At 39.9% G+C, this 15808-nt stretch overlaps 3 protein-coding genes across 3 annotated transcripts; 2 read left to right on the forward strand and 1 right to left on the reverse strand.

Annotated features, from left to right (window-relative positions):
- Window positions 1–887: 887 nt before the first annotated feature.
- rangrf (RAN guanine nucleotide release factor) lies at window positions 888–2639 on the forward strand. The gene has a single exon (XM_079350911.1). It carries the CDS (start codon window positions 1280–1282, stop codon window positions 1859–1861), a length of 582 nt encoding a protein of 193 aa, XP_079207037.1. The 5' UTR covers window positions 888–1279; the 3' UTR covers window positions 1862–2639.
- Window positions 2640–6150: 3511 nt separating this feature from the next.
- Window positions 6151–10064, reverse strand: itpa (inosine triphosphatase (nucleoside triphosphate pyrophosphatase)). Its single transcript, XM_079349834.1, has 8 exons — window positions 9938–10064; window positions 9633–9690; window positions 8877–8941; window positions 8386–8459; window positions 8264–8295; window positions 8068–8180; window positions 7906–7982; window positions 6151–6454 (listed from the first exon to the last, which is right to left on the reverse strand). The coding sequence occupies exons 1-8, from the start codon at window positions 9998–10000 to the stop codon at window positions 6322–6324; spliced, it is 615 nt and encodes a 204-aa protein (XP_079205960.1). The 5' UTR covers window positions 10001–10064; the 3' UTR covers window positions 6151–6321.
- Window positions 10065–10140: 76 nt separating this feature from the next.
- On the forward strand, window positions 10141–15764 carry mettl13 (methyltransferase 13, eEF1A lysine and N-terminal methyltransferase). Its single transcript, XM_079349833.1, has 9 exons — window positions 10141–10401; window positions 11621–11893; window positions 11985–12453; window positions 12536–12735; window positions 12803–12992; window positions 13767–13928; window positions 14014–14223; window positions 14307–14438; window positions 14843–15764. Exons 1-9 carry the CDS (start codon window positions 10249–10251, stop codon window positions 15133–15135), a joined length of 2082 nt encoding a protein of 693 aa, XP_079205959.1. The 5' UTR covers window positions 10141–10248; the 3' UTR covers window positions 15136–15764.
- The last annotated feature ends 44 nt before the right edge of the window (window positions 15765–15808 follow it).

Consider the following 15808-nt stretch of genomic DNA (forward strand, 5'->3'; position numbering starts at 1 on the left):
ATCCATGACGGATGCTTCTTTTTTTTTAAGATTTGTTTTTATTATGTCAAAAACACTCATTAGATATGGCTTATTTAAACAATTATGTGAAGATACATTCGTAATTTTTTTTTTGTCTTCAACGTCTGTTGTAACTAGCTAGGACTACCACAACGCATTTGGCTGAAAGGCACCAGATAGCACGGTCACTGTATACACTGTAACACCAGAAACGAACACGAACATCTGGGGGAGGAGAGGCAGTGCTGCAGATGTTTCTTTTCTTTTCCTTTCCATTTCTCCTTCTGTTCTTTATTGATCTAACATTTATCATCTTTAAATGAATAAACAAAAACACCTGCCATGATAAATGAATGTTAAATAAACGTAACACATTTTCTTTATATATGTTGCACTAAAAATAAAGATTAGATAATAACTTTAATTTACTCCCCATCGGGGGAAATGTGATTGTTACAACAATTCAAAGGGGAGTGAAAAGATCATCAGCGACAAGTTAAAGACATACATATTAACAGTAATTAAATGAGAAATATAGTAAAAATAAGAAAAATACTAATAGAATAAAACGAACAATGTACACTTTACTTGTGGAAAGACAAAGAACACGTGTGTAATATATTGATTATGATAAACACTATGATACAGTTAAGCATAAATTAGCACTTATAGAAGAGCACATCTGTGTAACAGAAACAAGATTGTTTATCATTTATTGTGTAGAGTCAAACTCCTCATGTGAATCCAGAGGGGGAAAAAATGAAATCATGTAATGAAATATGTAAAGTAACTGTGAAAATAGAGACATAAACTAGAACAGAAGTTTCTGGCATCTGGTCAAATGTTTGTTTGTAATCATGGACTTTCAGTGAAGTTTTTTTTGTTGCTTTTATTTGTGTGATATGCTATTGGCAATTTGGCCGAAAGAAAAAGGTTAAAACTTTGGTTAACCTAAATATCTGTACATATATATTCCATCAGTCTGTCTAAAAGTATAAGTCAGCCTCACATCTAGGGGGCAGCCGTGCGCCTGACTGGCGTTAAACATGGTTTAAAATTAGATGACGAAGAAATAGAGAAAGTTTTTTTCCGGTAGAGAGCATGAGCTTAGTTGGCAAGCTTACTGATACTAAATTAATATTTTCAGATCTATATATATATTATTATTTTACTTTTTCTGTTTAATTTCTCGAAGTAAGTTGTGTTTGTGTGACATCTGGGAGCTCCGGTGCGTCTGTATTCGCCACCCCGTCTCTCCAGCAGCGTCTCCCGGTCAGACATGCAGCGGGCCCCGGGCGAAGCTCCGCAGCCTCGGCCGCTTTTCGGAGGAGCTCTTTCAGCCGTCCTACCTCACCGCTCTGTTGACACCAGCCAGCTCAGAGAGATCCCGGACAACCAGGAAGTGTTTGCACATGAGCTCACGGACCAGAGCCTGATCGTGGAGCTGGTGGAGTACCAGGCTCAGGTGTCAAACCAGGACGCAGCCAGGTATCACTTTGAGGACATCGCGGGCAGTAACAAGGCTTCAGAGCCAGGTAACTTCCAGGTGACAGGTATTGAGCCTGTGCCTCAGTCTGACCTGTCACTGTCAGACTGCAGCTCTGCCTGCGTGCTCACCGGGACTCAGTGCGTGTCTAAATTCAACGAAGAAGCTAAAAACACTGTGATCATACACCTGGCTGTGCTCCGCCTGCCTCGCTTCTCTACAGACATCCTGATCAGCTTCAACGACCCTCAGAGCATCAGTCCCTCCAGCAGCAGTGCAGCTTCAGCCGAGACACACTCACAGCCCTGGACAATGCACGACCTCCAGCGCCTTGTGCAGACCCTGACCCTGCACGACCCGGGCCTGTTTGGATAGACCAGACACTGATCTCTCTCTGTGGGGATCACCTGAGCTGGTCTCAGACACATTTAAACATTCTTAGGACTCTGCTGTTCTTTGAAGGGTTGTCACAATACCCGTTCTTTCACCTCAGATATGATTTGAGTAAAGATCCAATAATTTTTTAAGGAACAACAAAAGTCAGCAACAAATACTGGATATTGGATATATTGTTTAATGACCAAAAACTGCAGCCCAGCTCTTTAACACTGTCTAAATATTTCAAAAATATTTAGCTCTTTCTTTTCTTCTTTGTGTTCAAAGTTTTGACATGTTACTTCTTCAAGGTTCTTCAAACACCAGACTCTCGACTTTGCCCTGATTGGTTCCAAACCTATAAGACTGTATTGTTCCCAACACAGAGCCACGCAGAAAAAAAAAGTCCTGTTCTGTGTTTGTTCATGACTGAACACCAAACATATCCTGGTAAGATATCTTTGTCATAATAAAAGTTACAGATGAATGTCTGGGAATGTTTTAATATTTTTCTGTCACTAAGTTACAGATGTGCTAAAATGACTCGAGGGGTGTACTGTCTCTACAGAGGCCCTGAGGGTCGACCGCAAAACAAACCAAGCATTCATGAAAGGTGGTTTTTGTGTCTCGAGATATTTTTGCATTTGACGAAAGGTTTTTGTTTTTTGTGAAAAATTCTTTGTTTAGATAAATTATTATAGAAAGTGTGACATCAAGTCCTGTTCAACAGCAAATGAAGTGTTCCAGCCAAGTAAAGAAGTTTAAAATAGTTTCCCCCCCCCAAAAAAATGAAGTGACAGTATTGTTTTAATATTAAGATTATTTTTTGTGTTTAGTCCTAAGAAAAGTGTGTGCATGAAATAGAGCCAATCTTTTCTCTTATTCTCCAAAATAATCTATGAAAGGATCATAAATATAAACACATTTCTCTTTATATCTTTATAAAAGTGAGTGGATAAAGGGTGTTTTAACTTTTTCAACTTTTGATTTGACTAAAGCCGTTTGATATCCCTTTGGGCTCCAGGAAGGTATTATTGCACAATCTTCTCTGACTAAAATAATTACTTAGCTGTAAAGTTAACGGCCGTTTTATCCATAGAGCATTTGATTGTATTCCTGTTTAGTCTATTTGTGTATTTAAAAAAAATAAATAAGGAAGAGGCTCATCAAAGTTTCCCAGAGTTTGAAGTGACGTCTTTAATAGCATCTCTGTTCGAGCACGATCCAAAAAGCAAGTTATTTATAGAGCTGCATTCAAACTAAGGGCAACTAAAAGACAAAAAACAGAGCATTATAAACCTAGTAATGCAAGATGCCAAATTAAACGCTCAACCAAAATGGGTTTTGACATCTGAATATAAACCCATGATTAGGTCTAACTTATGTTTGTTTAAAACCCAAAGACTCTTCACTGAACTTCATTATGACAAAAAAAAGTAGCAAATCCTCAGTTGACATCATTGGTTATTGACAAAAAAACAATCATGGTAAAATATATTTAGCAGTGACTTATTTAAACTATCTGTTTAACCAGGTCAGGCCATGTCCAAATCGTTAGTGCTAAATCCCTCCAATAACAGGCCGCTCGTTTAATGAATATTCACCCTGTAACACCACTGCTATGTGACACTCTAACAACCCATTTCTGTCAGTGTCAAAGTCAGTCTGAGGTTAGACATATAAGCTCCCTGTGTAGCAGGTAAGAAGGAGGTAATGTTCTCTGTGTCCTCAGAGAGTGCATGGTAAAAAGTGAGCAGACGGATCCCTGCAGGAGTCAATAGGTCAACTGTTTCCATCATTCACGGCAGACGACTCATGCTGGACTCATTCATTAGTCCAGACCATTAAAAGCTCTGGAAAAAACTAAATGTGAGGGAGAGTCTGTTGAAAAATAAAATGTATCGAATGGAAAGTGACCCTCACTATTTGTTACTTTGGAAGTTAGGAGTCAGGTTTGGAGCGTTTAAGTGACGCAGCGAAAAAGAGAAGCAGTGTCTTCCTCATCTCCATGTGCTGTTATTTAAAGGAAAGAAGTTCTGATTTAATGTGCTGCAAACTAGAACTCTTCACAGCGATGACTTTCAGGTAAACATTACACAGCACATAAACTAAAGTACAGTCAGTCTTCTCAAAGCCACATCAAACCTCTCAAATCCTCTTCTGCCAGCATAACTGATTCACAGCTCATCCTGTCCTGCCAGAGGTCCAGAGGAACGCATTCCTGTAGAAAACCTCCCTCTGACCAGCTCAAACAAACACTCTGTTATTGGTTTTCTCTCTCTGTAATAAAGCCTGATCATTGACTGCAGATCAGATCTGAAGACGGGTTTAAAGGCTGCAGACTCACAGGTCACATCAGGAGAACATCTCTGAGCTCCTCCAGGTCCTGCCAGACACAAAGGCTGCTTTTCATTACCAGATGTCTTTCAGCTGCGTAATCTCTGTTATATTAATAATATATTGTATCAAAGCTTATAAAACTACACAAGAAGAGGAAAGAGTCTGTCAGACAAACTTGTGCACACTCTCTGAATTGTTTGCAAATTTGATGAATTTGTAACAAGAAATCACCCATTTAACTTTTAGGAGTCTAGGACTTTTATTTTTGTTGCATTGGTATCAAACAGGTTTGGATATCATTCCATTTTTATTAAAACCATATCAAACTTTAAAACCTTGCTTCACAGTAATATCAAAGAGTAACATTTAGAGAGACAGGACATACAAGACGAACACAACAGACCCAAGAAAAAGAAACACTGACAACAATACATTTGTATAAACAGAGTGAAGCGTCACAACATCTAAACCTGCAAGTCATTTTCATGATTATTTATTCAGACAAAAATGCTTTTCAAAGTTTTCATGTCATCAATTATAACATAATTCAAATAATTAAATGATAGAACACACACACACACACACACACACACACTGAGCCCACAGCTTTGGGGGATTTAAGGCTCAGTGTCTTTCCAAAACTGTAAAGTTGAGGGATGAAAGGTAAGTGGATGATCTGCCCTGACTCATTGTTACAGCTGAACCTGTGATGATAACTTGTTTGTTTTTCATTTTTATTGCAATCCATTGAAATGTGTTTCTCTGATGGTTAGATTTAATTCAAAGAAAATGTTTTTTGTTCACACACAATTTCGACTCAAAGTCAGCAACATTACATTATGGCCCAAAATAAAAAATAATATTTTTCTTATCAATGAGAGAAGTGTTGTAAAGTGTTCTCTTGTTTTATGTGAACGGTGAGAACATGATTCAAATTCTGATCTGATATTTGACATATGTCCAGTTTGTTTCAGGAAATGCTCATGACTTCTCATGAGGACATCTGATGGTTTTTGTACAGAGGAGATAACTGAGTTAGAGTCACAGGAAGCATGTGGGTTTTTTTTTTTTTTAACTAGTCAGGCTCCTTCTTAGTGAAGATAATTCAGATTGTACACTGTGAATTCTGCAGAAGGCTCAGTGTGAAGGAAAGGGCTCTGCAGCTCTTACTGTGTTGACTTTGAGTCACAGAGATCTTCACACATAGTCTCTGACCTCTGCTCAGCTGAAGCCTCACACACGTTGTGTTTGCTGACAGGAGGACTGACGCCTCCCAGATGAAGACGACTTCAGCTTCCTGTTCTTCATCAAAACAGGCTGCTGCTTCCTGACGACGTCCTCAAACTAAACCCCAGCAAACAGAGGCGTGTGGTCGTCACAGCCTGCAGCTGGAATCTCACTTTAACTTTCTGATTTATAAATAACAGTAAAATAAGCAAGAGCTCAAGTTTTATCGTACATGACTATAAACATTTCACGTGGAAAGAAAAGAAAACATGCTGTTAAATGTGTTTCTATGTTCCCATCTCATGTCTGTGTGTGTGTTGTATGTATTTACATGTTCAGTCTATGAGGAGTATGCATTTATGTTTGTCTCTGTAACATGCTGGGTCTGTCTGGAAAGCATCAGTCACAGGTGTGTGCACACTTCCTGCTCAGAGATTTCCAGCCCTGCGGTCATTAATTACCCACAATCCCCCGTTATCTCTGCTGTGTTTGTTCTGTGGTCTGCAGCTCTCATCAGGACCCTGCAGCTCGGACTTCATGATTTATGATCTCCTCCCAGTCTCTGCCCTGTCAGCCCTCTAAGGTTCTATGAAACATGCATCTGGATTATATAGATAAACTGTAAAATATTCACATGGTTCAGATTAAACATAAACAGTCCCTAAAAAAAAAAGCAAACTTAGACAGAATTATTTAGTAAAAAGAACAGAATCCACCAAAAGTTTATGGAAAATACAGAATAGCTTTATTATTCGACTTTTTCTGCTGCACAGAAACAACAGGTCACGATCTGTTTTTTTTGGAGGGACACATTAAAAACTATCTCAGAAGTAGTAAATCTGCATCATCAGATCTGATCGAGAGGTTTGATGCTCCAGATTGCAAACAGTCCATCAGTCCTCCTGTTTCTTCTTCTTGTTCTGTGGTGAAGTGTTGGTGGTTCGCCCAAAGTGTTCAGACATGGCAGCCAGCGCCCGGTAACGGTGAGAGATACTGTTCTTTACTTCTTTGGGCAGTTCAGCATAACTGCAGGGATGTACAGTAAACCACAGTCAGAATGTTTATCATACACACACAGTCTCCTAAGTACTATACAGGTGTCAAAATGTTGGATACCTAAATAATTTTCAATAACATGTTTTTAAATTAATACAAACTGTTATTCTAATGATCTTTGGTATCAATGTAGTGAAACTTGCGAGAAAACATTGGCAACATATCCATTAGTAAAGTTTGTACAACTGAAACTAAAAAACACATTTCATCGAACACAAAACTATTTCATGACACAAAAACGTCTCTTGAAAGGTTTTTGGTTTTACAAAATGTTTTAGCATTTCAGGAAATAAGTTAAATTAACATGTTTTGGGAAATATTTTTGCGTCTTTTGAAAAACATTTTGTGTTCAGTAAAAGGTTTTTGCAGTAGACCTTCAAAGTCACTGTAAGTTTGGTAAAATAAAACAAGAAATTAACTAATGTTGGCCTCAGACTTTTAATTTTGTTGCAGTATTATTGAAAGAAATATCGATATTACAACGGCCCCGGGGAAAGCTACTAGGTTGACATGCATCAACATTTTTTCAGTTTTCATTCCCTTCTTTCCTACTTTTATCTCTCCCAAACAACAGTGCCTGTGAACCACCTCAGACTGCTTGAGGGTAAGCTGGTACGTTTTTCGCCTCTTTCTTCAGTTTAAACTCACCACAGTGCACCTTGTGTCACCACAGTGATCATGCCAGCTTCCATCGTTTATTTTTTACTAGAATCATATCAAAGTTTAAAATTCTGTTTTTGTGACACCCTTAATGCTTATCCAAACATTTTCTTTATTGCTTTACTAAGATATCTCCGAACAAGTATGTATCTTCTGATACTTTAAGTTGCCAGGAAAAAATCCATCATTTTGTTTTCTCATCAAAATGTCTTCATTTCCTGCTGTGTTGCGTTAAACCTTTTTTGTTTTTGATTCATGAAGTTCATAGTTTGAGCTCATATTGAAACCAAAACTTTAAATTAGAACACATAAAAGTTTTTGATGGGTGGATCTTTAAACTTCGTGAAAACATTAGTTCCGATGTTTTAGTAACATTTAGACAGTATGTGGGAGTTTGCCTGTAGTTTTGGTGAATCAAATGAAGAAATTACCCAATATTTGGATAATAGTTTAAAAATCTGTCATTGTGACAACCCTAATACACATGTAGAAGATCATAATGGACATACATAAAAAATTGAAATCAGTATGAAGAGTTTACATTCTGAGAATGCTGAAAAATACCAAAGAATGTTCTCCTTTCGGTAATTGGACTTTAACATAACCATTTCAAAAATGAAAAATCTGAATTACTTTTCCTAATTCCTGTTTTTATTACTGTTCAATGTTGCATAAGCTGATGTGTAGTATGCTGAACTCAACAAGAAAAGTTTTCTGGTATGACATCTGGCTCCCCCTGTGGGTTAAAAGAAGACACTAACGTTTTGTCGTATCCGTCTGGCTGGAAACAGGGATCCCATCCAAAGTCTCGAGGGCCCCTGGGGTCCACGATTTGTCCCTAAAATTACAAGAGGAAGCAGAAGAGGTGAACAGTGAGTAAGCAATACACATACATATAAACATACAGAGGTAAATATTCTTACCTCTGTTCTCCCTCTGAAAAGCTCCACAGGTTCATCTTTCCCAGCAGAGAACGCAAAAGTGCATAGAGCCCACGCTGATTTATCTTCAAACCCTGCCAGCAGTTTGTACAAACCTGAAACAGAAAGCTCAAACGGATCAGAGAAAGAAATGTCAAACAATATTTGAAAAATTTAAGCCAGGTTCTGGCACTCTCACCTTCTGGCTGCAGTTTATCTAGGAACCATTTTCTGCATGACAAAAGGTCCCTTTGTAATTATTTCAGTTCATCAAGGGACTTTAAAGGAAAAAAAATAAATTAAAAAAGCTATACGACTTACATATAAGGACCCGGCAGACCCCCCAGAGCCCTGAAACACAGACAGGTGTCCTCCACTATGACCGGCCCGTCCACCTGAGGACAATGAAGACATGCATCAACATGAAGGACACATCAGCTTCATGAGGAGATCGCAGAAGAAGATAAGCAAACTAAAATGTAAAAACAATTTTGTTCACTGAAACTAAAATAAAACATGGCATTGTAAAAATGGAGAGCTAACTAATATCCTAAAATGTGTCTCAGCTACGTCAGTTAATAATTAGAAAGAGCTTGCTCATGACTCTTTATTTTACTTCATTGTTTAGATGATTCTTTAACGTCATTTGTGAAGCACTTTGAATAACTATAATGTGCTATATAAACAAACTGGACTTGACTTTAACAGAACAAAACAAACTCTTTTGAAAAACGGATGACACATCTGAAACTATTATGACCTTGCTTGGAACGTAATGATGAAAAACAGATGGATTGAAATAGGTGTTGTACCTGTCGAGCAGCCTCCTTACACTTCTGTATGGAGATGTCATCGGGCTCACCTTGGTACTCTGGCACTGTGAGGAACAAAGCAAAGAGAAGAGGAACATTATAACTCTGCCTATGAGGGGTTAAACTAACATTTTTATACATTATAGATTATCTCCCTTTTTTAAATGATGGATTAGTGTTTTAGTGACTTCAGTGATGAAAAAGATTTTAATTTTTTTTAATTTTGCATGGTTTGCAAACTTTTCAACTCGCAACCGTCCACTGTCCTTTTGAGGTGGCTAAATACCACAGCACGGAGCCCGCACACGCTCTAATAGGCCAATCCAAACACTGGGAACACAAAAGCCTAAAAACCATACATTAATTGTATCTTGTAATTAATTTAAAGAGAGACCAGAAGACAAATACAATTCATTTCCATTAGTGGACTTTAACACAGTGTGGATAAAACCTATTGGAGGGGAAATTCGGGAGACACAAAAGTGTTCATCTTTAAAGAGCAGCAGACACCTACAGTACATTCTATCATGTGAAAACTTCCACTTTATGTATACATTTTATAATATGTGTAAAATATACACTTCTAAATCATTTTGAATGTTAATCCTTTTTTGAAAGGCATCTCACAACCCATACTTTGGAAACAACTGTCAAATAATAATAATGAGGAGGGAAAGAAGCACCATGTGGAATATTGACTAATGTATTAGTTGACAACTAATAATTGACAATTGCAGCTCAACTTCTGATACGTACAGTCAATCTTTCTGGACACCAGTTTGTAAGGAAACTTGTCTCCGAGGATCTGGATGACCTGAAGGAACAAAAACAGACTTAGAAAAAACAGCTTCTTTCTCTGAACCGTAACCTCTGTTTGACATGTACGGAATTAATAATTTATACATTTAAATGAAATAAATCTGTTAATACTGGTTTGTGACACATGAAGTAAAGAGGTTGTGGGTCACGTTACCGCTCGTGCTCATTGTTTATAATCTGTCCTGGTAGAAGACAGACCTGGGTGTCTGTGCATCTCTGATATAAACACCTTCACTCATTACCTCTTCCAGTTTTTTCGCATTTCCAGTCACAAACACCACAGACCTCCCTGCAGGCACCGCCATCGTGCAAACCACCCGGAACACTTAAGGGGACGCAATTAACTTCCGCTGCAGTAACAGCCAATCAAAAGAGCCGTGGCTTTCTCAGCAAATCAGCTGGTAACATTTGACTCCGCCTTAGAAAAAACAGCCTCCAATCAGTTAAGAAAGCTTCGGTGCAACAAAATATTGTGTCCGGGTCGGTGCCATGTGTCAGCTCAGTGGCTGTAAACAGAGTGTGTCCCCTGGAAGGTGAGCCCCTCGGCCCAGAGATGAGTCTGTTACCTCGCAGCGCGGAGGAGTTCAGCTCCGCGGAGTTCTGGGAGAAGTTCTTTAAGAAGAGGGGAGAGAAAGCGTTTGAGTGGTACGGAGACTACAACAGTCTGTGCGGGCTCGTGCACAAGTACATCAAAGTTCCGGATCAGGTGAGACAACATGTGGTCCAGAACCTGAAGGGTGGGGGTCCAGCGGTACTGACAAACACCAGGCTCACTCTGAGTGGGGCTGGTATGATACTAGATTTTAAACTTATTTATACTGTTTGATATCAACATGAATAGAGCTCCTATACTCCCAATATTGTGTAATTTCTTGTTTTTAATTATATAAAATTGCTCATTAATTGTTCAGTTACATTGGCAACATTCAGTGGTGGACAGAGTACAAAACTTCATGACTTGAGTCAAACGAAGTCTCGATCCTCCTGGTCAAAAACAGGACTCCGATACGAGGAAACGTTGCTCAGTCATATTACTGTAGTTAAAGTTCTGGAGTACTTGTTTTTAAAAATACTTAAGTATTCAATCTTTGAAAAGAAATCTACACATTTTCAATTCCTGAGTGCACTCAGGAATACGTCAGTCAGTGTTCATTAGGCTATGTTGTGTTTATTTAGAAAACATTATTCACGTTTTTTAAACTCACAGACTACAGATATCCAGATCTGCAGCTCCAAAACAAAATGAATGAAAATAAGAACAAAAAAATACGAGGTGAGCAGAGGAAATGTCAGCCAGGCTTTACACAGTGAGCAAACATTCACATTTCAAACATGGGCTGAAGTTATGTGAGATGTGTGACATTCATGTACAGCAACACCACTTAGACAAACAACACACATCTATATGAACACACTTGACTGTCTTTTGGATTTTAGAAAAGAAAAGAATATTCACCAGCTGACTTCAGAGCAAAAGTAGCAAGAACATTTATATGAATGTAGCAGTCACAACTTTCAAATGTAGCTGAGTTAAAGGGAAATGTTTCCCCAACAGATTATGCAGGTAGAGTACAGATAGGCTACTTAAAAAATACTTAAATACAGTAATGGTTCAAGTAAATCTATGTCCTTTCTACCCACCTACATGTATTTGTGCAATCCAGATCCAGACATTTTAAACTGATTGCGAGTGATTTTGAATACAGCCCTCAGTGGGTCAATACATTTAGGTTCCATTGATTGTTTTTATATCTTTTTAATCTCAACAAATAACAGAATGCACACTGGGAAAAATGTTGATCCTAAATAGTTTGTTCATAGAGGTCTGGTTGAAATGTTCTCTTGTTTTTTTTTCAAGCAGTATGTGTTGAGTAACTTCCATCCTTGGACCGTCACTGATGAATGAACCGTTTCTTGTCTCTCAGGTTTTAGTGGTGGGTTGTGGAAACTCTGAGCTGAGTGAGCAGCTGTACGATGTCGGCTACAAACACCTGACTAACATAGACATCAGCGAGACGGTGGTGACACACATGAATCAGAGGAATGTTGCACGCCGGCCCGGCCTCACTTTCCAGCAGGTAGACGCTACAAAAACTCCGTACGAAGATGGCAGTTTCCAGGCGGCTCTGGATAAGGGCACGCTTGACGCCATGGCATCAGAAGAGGAAGGGGGGCTGGCCAGGAACATGCTCAGTGAGGTGAGGAGACAAGGGGTCAGGATGTGCAGAGGAAGGGTGTCTTTTACTCACTGAACAGATTCAGCTTAAATCTCTGTATTTGCTCCTTCAGGTTTGCCGTGTGCTGTGCGTTGGCGGGCGCTACGTCTGTGTGACTCTGGCTCAGGAGAGCGTGATCCGGCTGGCTGTTGAGCACTTTGTTCAGCAGGGCTGGGCGGTTAGGCTGCACTGCCTGCAGGAGGAACGTGGGAAAGAGGAGGAATCCTTCGCTCTGCCTGTCTTTGTTCTGGTCTGCACCAAGTTTAGACAGCCGATGCCCTTCCCGCTCCTTGAGATGTGTGTTGGGGAGGACGGAGCTCCCGCTCGTCTCTCACAGGTCGCAGAGCTGTTGTCAGCTGTGAAGGAGCATCAGGCGTACGCTGTCCTGAGAAAGAGGCTCAGAACAGGCACGGACGCCTGCTCAAACCTCTCCCTCACACTCTGCCACATAACGACCGGCCTCCCCAGATACACACTCACAGTACAGGACTGCCCCCCTGCAGCTAAGATGCCCAGATCAAACCTGTTTGCTATTTTTATTGGTGAGCTCTCCTGTTATCTTGTCATGTTTCTTCCTTGATTTGTAAGTTCCATGTATTTATTTTCTCCTTTTCTTTCCTTCAGTTCCTCAGGGCAGTGAGACAGCGTGGCTTTACAGCTCCACTGAAGGCAGGAGGCAGCTAGCAGCCAGTGCCAACTTCAGGCGCCTGGTTATTGTGGCAATGCACAGAAATCAGGAGTACACAGACATGCAGGCTGTCCAGTCAGAGCTGTCCCCCATGGTGATGGACCTGGCGCCCCCAGGCATGCCTGCCAACCAGCAGGTAAACGCTCACTTTTATACATCTCTTTTAAAAGGTGCGTCTGTTTCTAAAGTGAGCTCTCATTCAGGTGCCGTTCCTGTCTGTCGGAGGAGACCTGGGATGGCGGGAGGAAGTCAGCAGGGGGGTGAGCGAGCTGAGCGGGGAATACTGCGTAGAGAACGTCAGAGGAGAAGACGGGGAACTGTACAGGAGACTCGTTTTTCTCTCTAACACAGCTCTTGTCCAATCAGAAAGCCGTCTGGTCCCTTCAAATACTGGTCAGTTCCTTTTATAATAAACCAATTTTGCATCAACAGCCCTGTTTACACATGTTGGGTTTAAGGGACTATTAGAAGCAATTTCCTAATATTTATCAGGGCTGTCAGCATAAAGGCATTGATTGTAAAAAAAAAAAAAAAAAAAAAAAAAAAATGTTGTACCTTAATCTCTTTACAGTGTGTTGAGTTGAGCTGCTGTCTTCTTGCTCCCACAATGATGGTGCACAGAGACATGCTGCACGTGTGAAAGGCTCGTTTTGCTTCAAAAAAACCAAACTCTCAGACAGCTCAGTTGTTAAGTAGCATCCACCTATGGAAATAAAAAATGTTTACCCGCTTCGTCACTTTTTAAATCCACAACATTAAATCCTTCTCCCGTGGTTAAGTTTATTGTCGTAACTTTCGATCTACCAGAAGTTGCTTCTTTCCTTACAAAATAAAAGGTTTCTATCCAAACAGGGTGTTAAGTATCCAATGTGAAGACATTACAAAGTGAAGAATATAAGCAAAACAGAAAACCGATTTGAAATGCAAAATAAATGAATTTTAAACATGCGATTAAATGTGCTTCAGTAATGAAATTAAGAGATCATCCCAATTGTTCACTTTTTATTGTTTCACATGTTATACTTGTACTTATGTTTCACTCTGTATTGAACAGGTTTTATTGTATTATTTTAAAAAAATAATCACACTCTTTCTAGGATATTTAAAATTTAAAAAAAAAAAAATTAAATTTCTCTCTTGGGATAAAAATGTTTCTTGTCACTGCAGCATCAGGTAATAAGAAGAAAAACAAAAAAAAGGTGAAGCAGACGGCGGCTCCATCCTGTTCTTCCTCTCTGTTAGTGGACAGCGGCTTCCTCTGTTGCGCTCACCATGAGGTGATGGTGTGTGGCCTCGCCATGCTGGGGAAGGGAACGCCACAGAACAAAGGTCAGAGCATGAATGTTTTATACAGCAGATTAAATAGCCTCGAACGTCCCTCGTGGTTAATCTATACCTGTGCTGCCCTCCTCAGACGAACCTGTGTCGGTGCTGCTGGTGGGGCTGGGTGGAGGAGGCCTGCCTCAGTTCTTGCGGGACTTTGTGCCAAATGTGTGTGTGGAGGTGGTAGAGCTGGACCCTGTCGTGTTGGAGGTGGCGAAGGAATGGTTCGGGTTTAGGCCGGATGATCGGTTGACGGTCACTCTGGGAGACGGCCTCGAACGCATCACTGCCCTGCAGGAAGGTCAGTTAATTAAACAGGAGGCGGTGAAGCTACACCTGTGATTAAACACCAACACAAAGTAACTCTCCTTCTTCTGTCTGTAGGTGCTCGTTTGTTTGACATTATCATGTTTGATGTGGACAATAAGGACAGCTCTGTGGGGATGAGCTGTCCTCCTGCTGCCTTTGTAGAAACACCTATTCTGCAGAAAGTCCGCTCACTGCTGACACCAAGAGGTACACTGAGATTTAATTTATTAGGTCACTTTTTCCATGTACGCCGTGCTGATGCTTTGTTTAAGCTACATCATAAAATGTTTTCCTAAGGTTAGCACTCCACCGCCTACCACGTTAATCAGCTACTTAAATATATACATTATATATATTGTATCATAACATATTATTGAAGACAGCAGGTCAACTTTGGAGGTTGTCAGGAATAGATTGCAGCAATTCAGTTTGTCTGTGAGGGAGAGACACATAGAGGAGTTAGATATTTTTTTTTGGCAGACATAAGGATTTGGAATCATTTTCAACCTGAAACACTAAGTCTGCAACACAAATGTCCACCCTTTAAACACTCTGAATGGTCTCTTTTTGTGCCGTTGACGTTTATTCTATCTCCTCTCTTGTTGGACCAGGTGTGTTCACTCTGAATCTGGTGTGTCGGGACTCAGATTTGAGGAAAACGGTGTTAGAGCGAGTGAGCGGCGTGTTTCCCACCATCCTCTCCAGAAACATTGAGGGAGAAGTGAATGAAGTCCTCCTGTGCTCTCCCAAAGAAAAGGAGACGTCGGACGCCACTCGCGTCCTTTCATCATTGAAGCAGGCGGGTCCGAGTCTGCAGGCCGCTTTGAGCTCTGACAGGTCTGGGAGCAGCAGGAGGCCTCATATAAACATTTCAGAGCTGCTGAAGGACATGAAAATAGAGTGAAGTTTGGTTGAGAAAGAGGGGAATCATTGTGTAAGGACTGAAATATGAGGGTCTTTAACTGGGGTGTCATGAACAGATCTCACATTTGGCCCCTCCACCACAGCCTCAGTAAACCCTGATATTTTACTTAAACCACACCTCCATTGATTTGAATTAAGTTGGACAACATTTAGAATTTTTGCATGCCACGCATTTTAAAACGACATGATCTCTTTTATTTGAACGATGGACACTATCAAAACGTATAAAAGCTTTAAAAAAAAAACTATGCCTATTAAATTAGACAGGTGAGAAAAATGTTTGGCAAAATCCTGCAAACTGTCTAAATTTCACAAAAAACATTGGCAACAGATCAGTACTGAAATGTGGCCAACACGTTTGTGCACTGTAGACCGTGTGTAGGAGTTTTTCTTGACATGTTTTGAATTAAAAAGAGAAAAAAAAAAAAAACAAGCCAGATATTGTTGCCTAGTACTTCTGTTTCTGTTACCTTGGTATGGATTGATTTTGAATTGTTTAAGTCTGGTATTGTATTAATTGTGACAATTCATTAGGATAACTATATTTTATGTTACACCTTTAAAACTCTATTTCAGTATTAATTAAAAAATAAAACTGAATTACAACCCCTGTGATTGTGCATCTAATTTAAACATCCAAAAGGTTCTGAAAT

The sequence above is a fragment of the Symphodus melops genome (assembly GCF_947650265.1).
Source record: "Symphodus melops genome assembly, chromosome: 8".
Classification (NCBI taxonomy): Eukaryota; Metazoa; Chordata; class Actinopteri; order Labriformes; family Labridae; genus Symphodus; species Symphodus melops.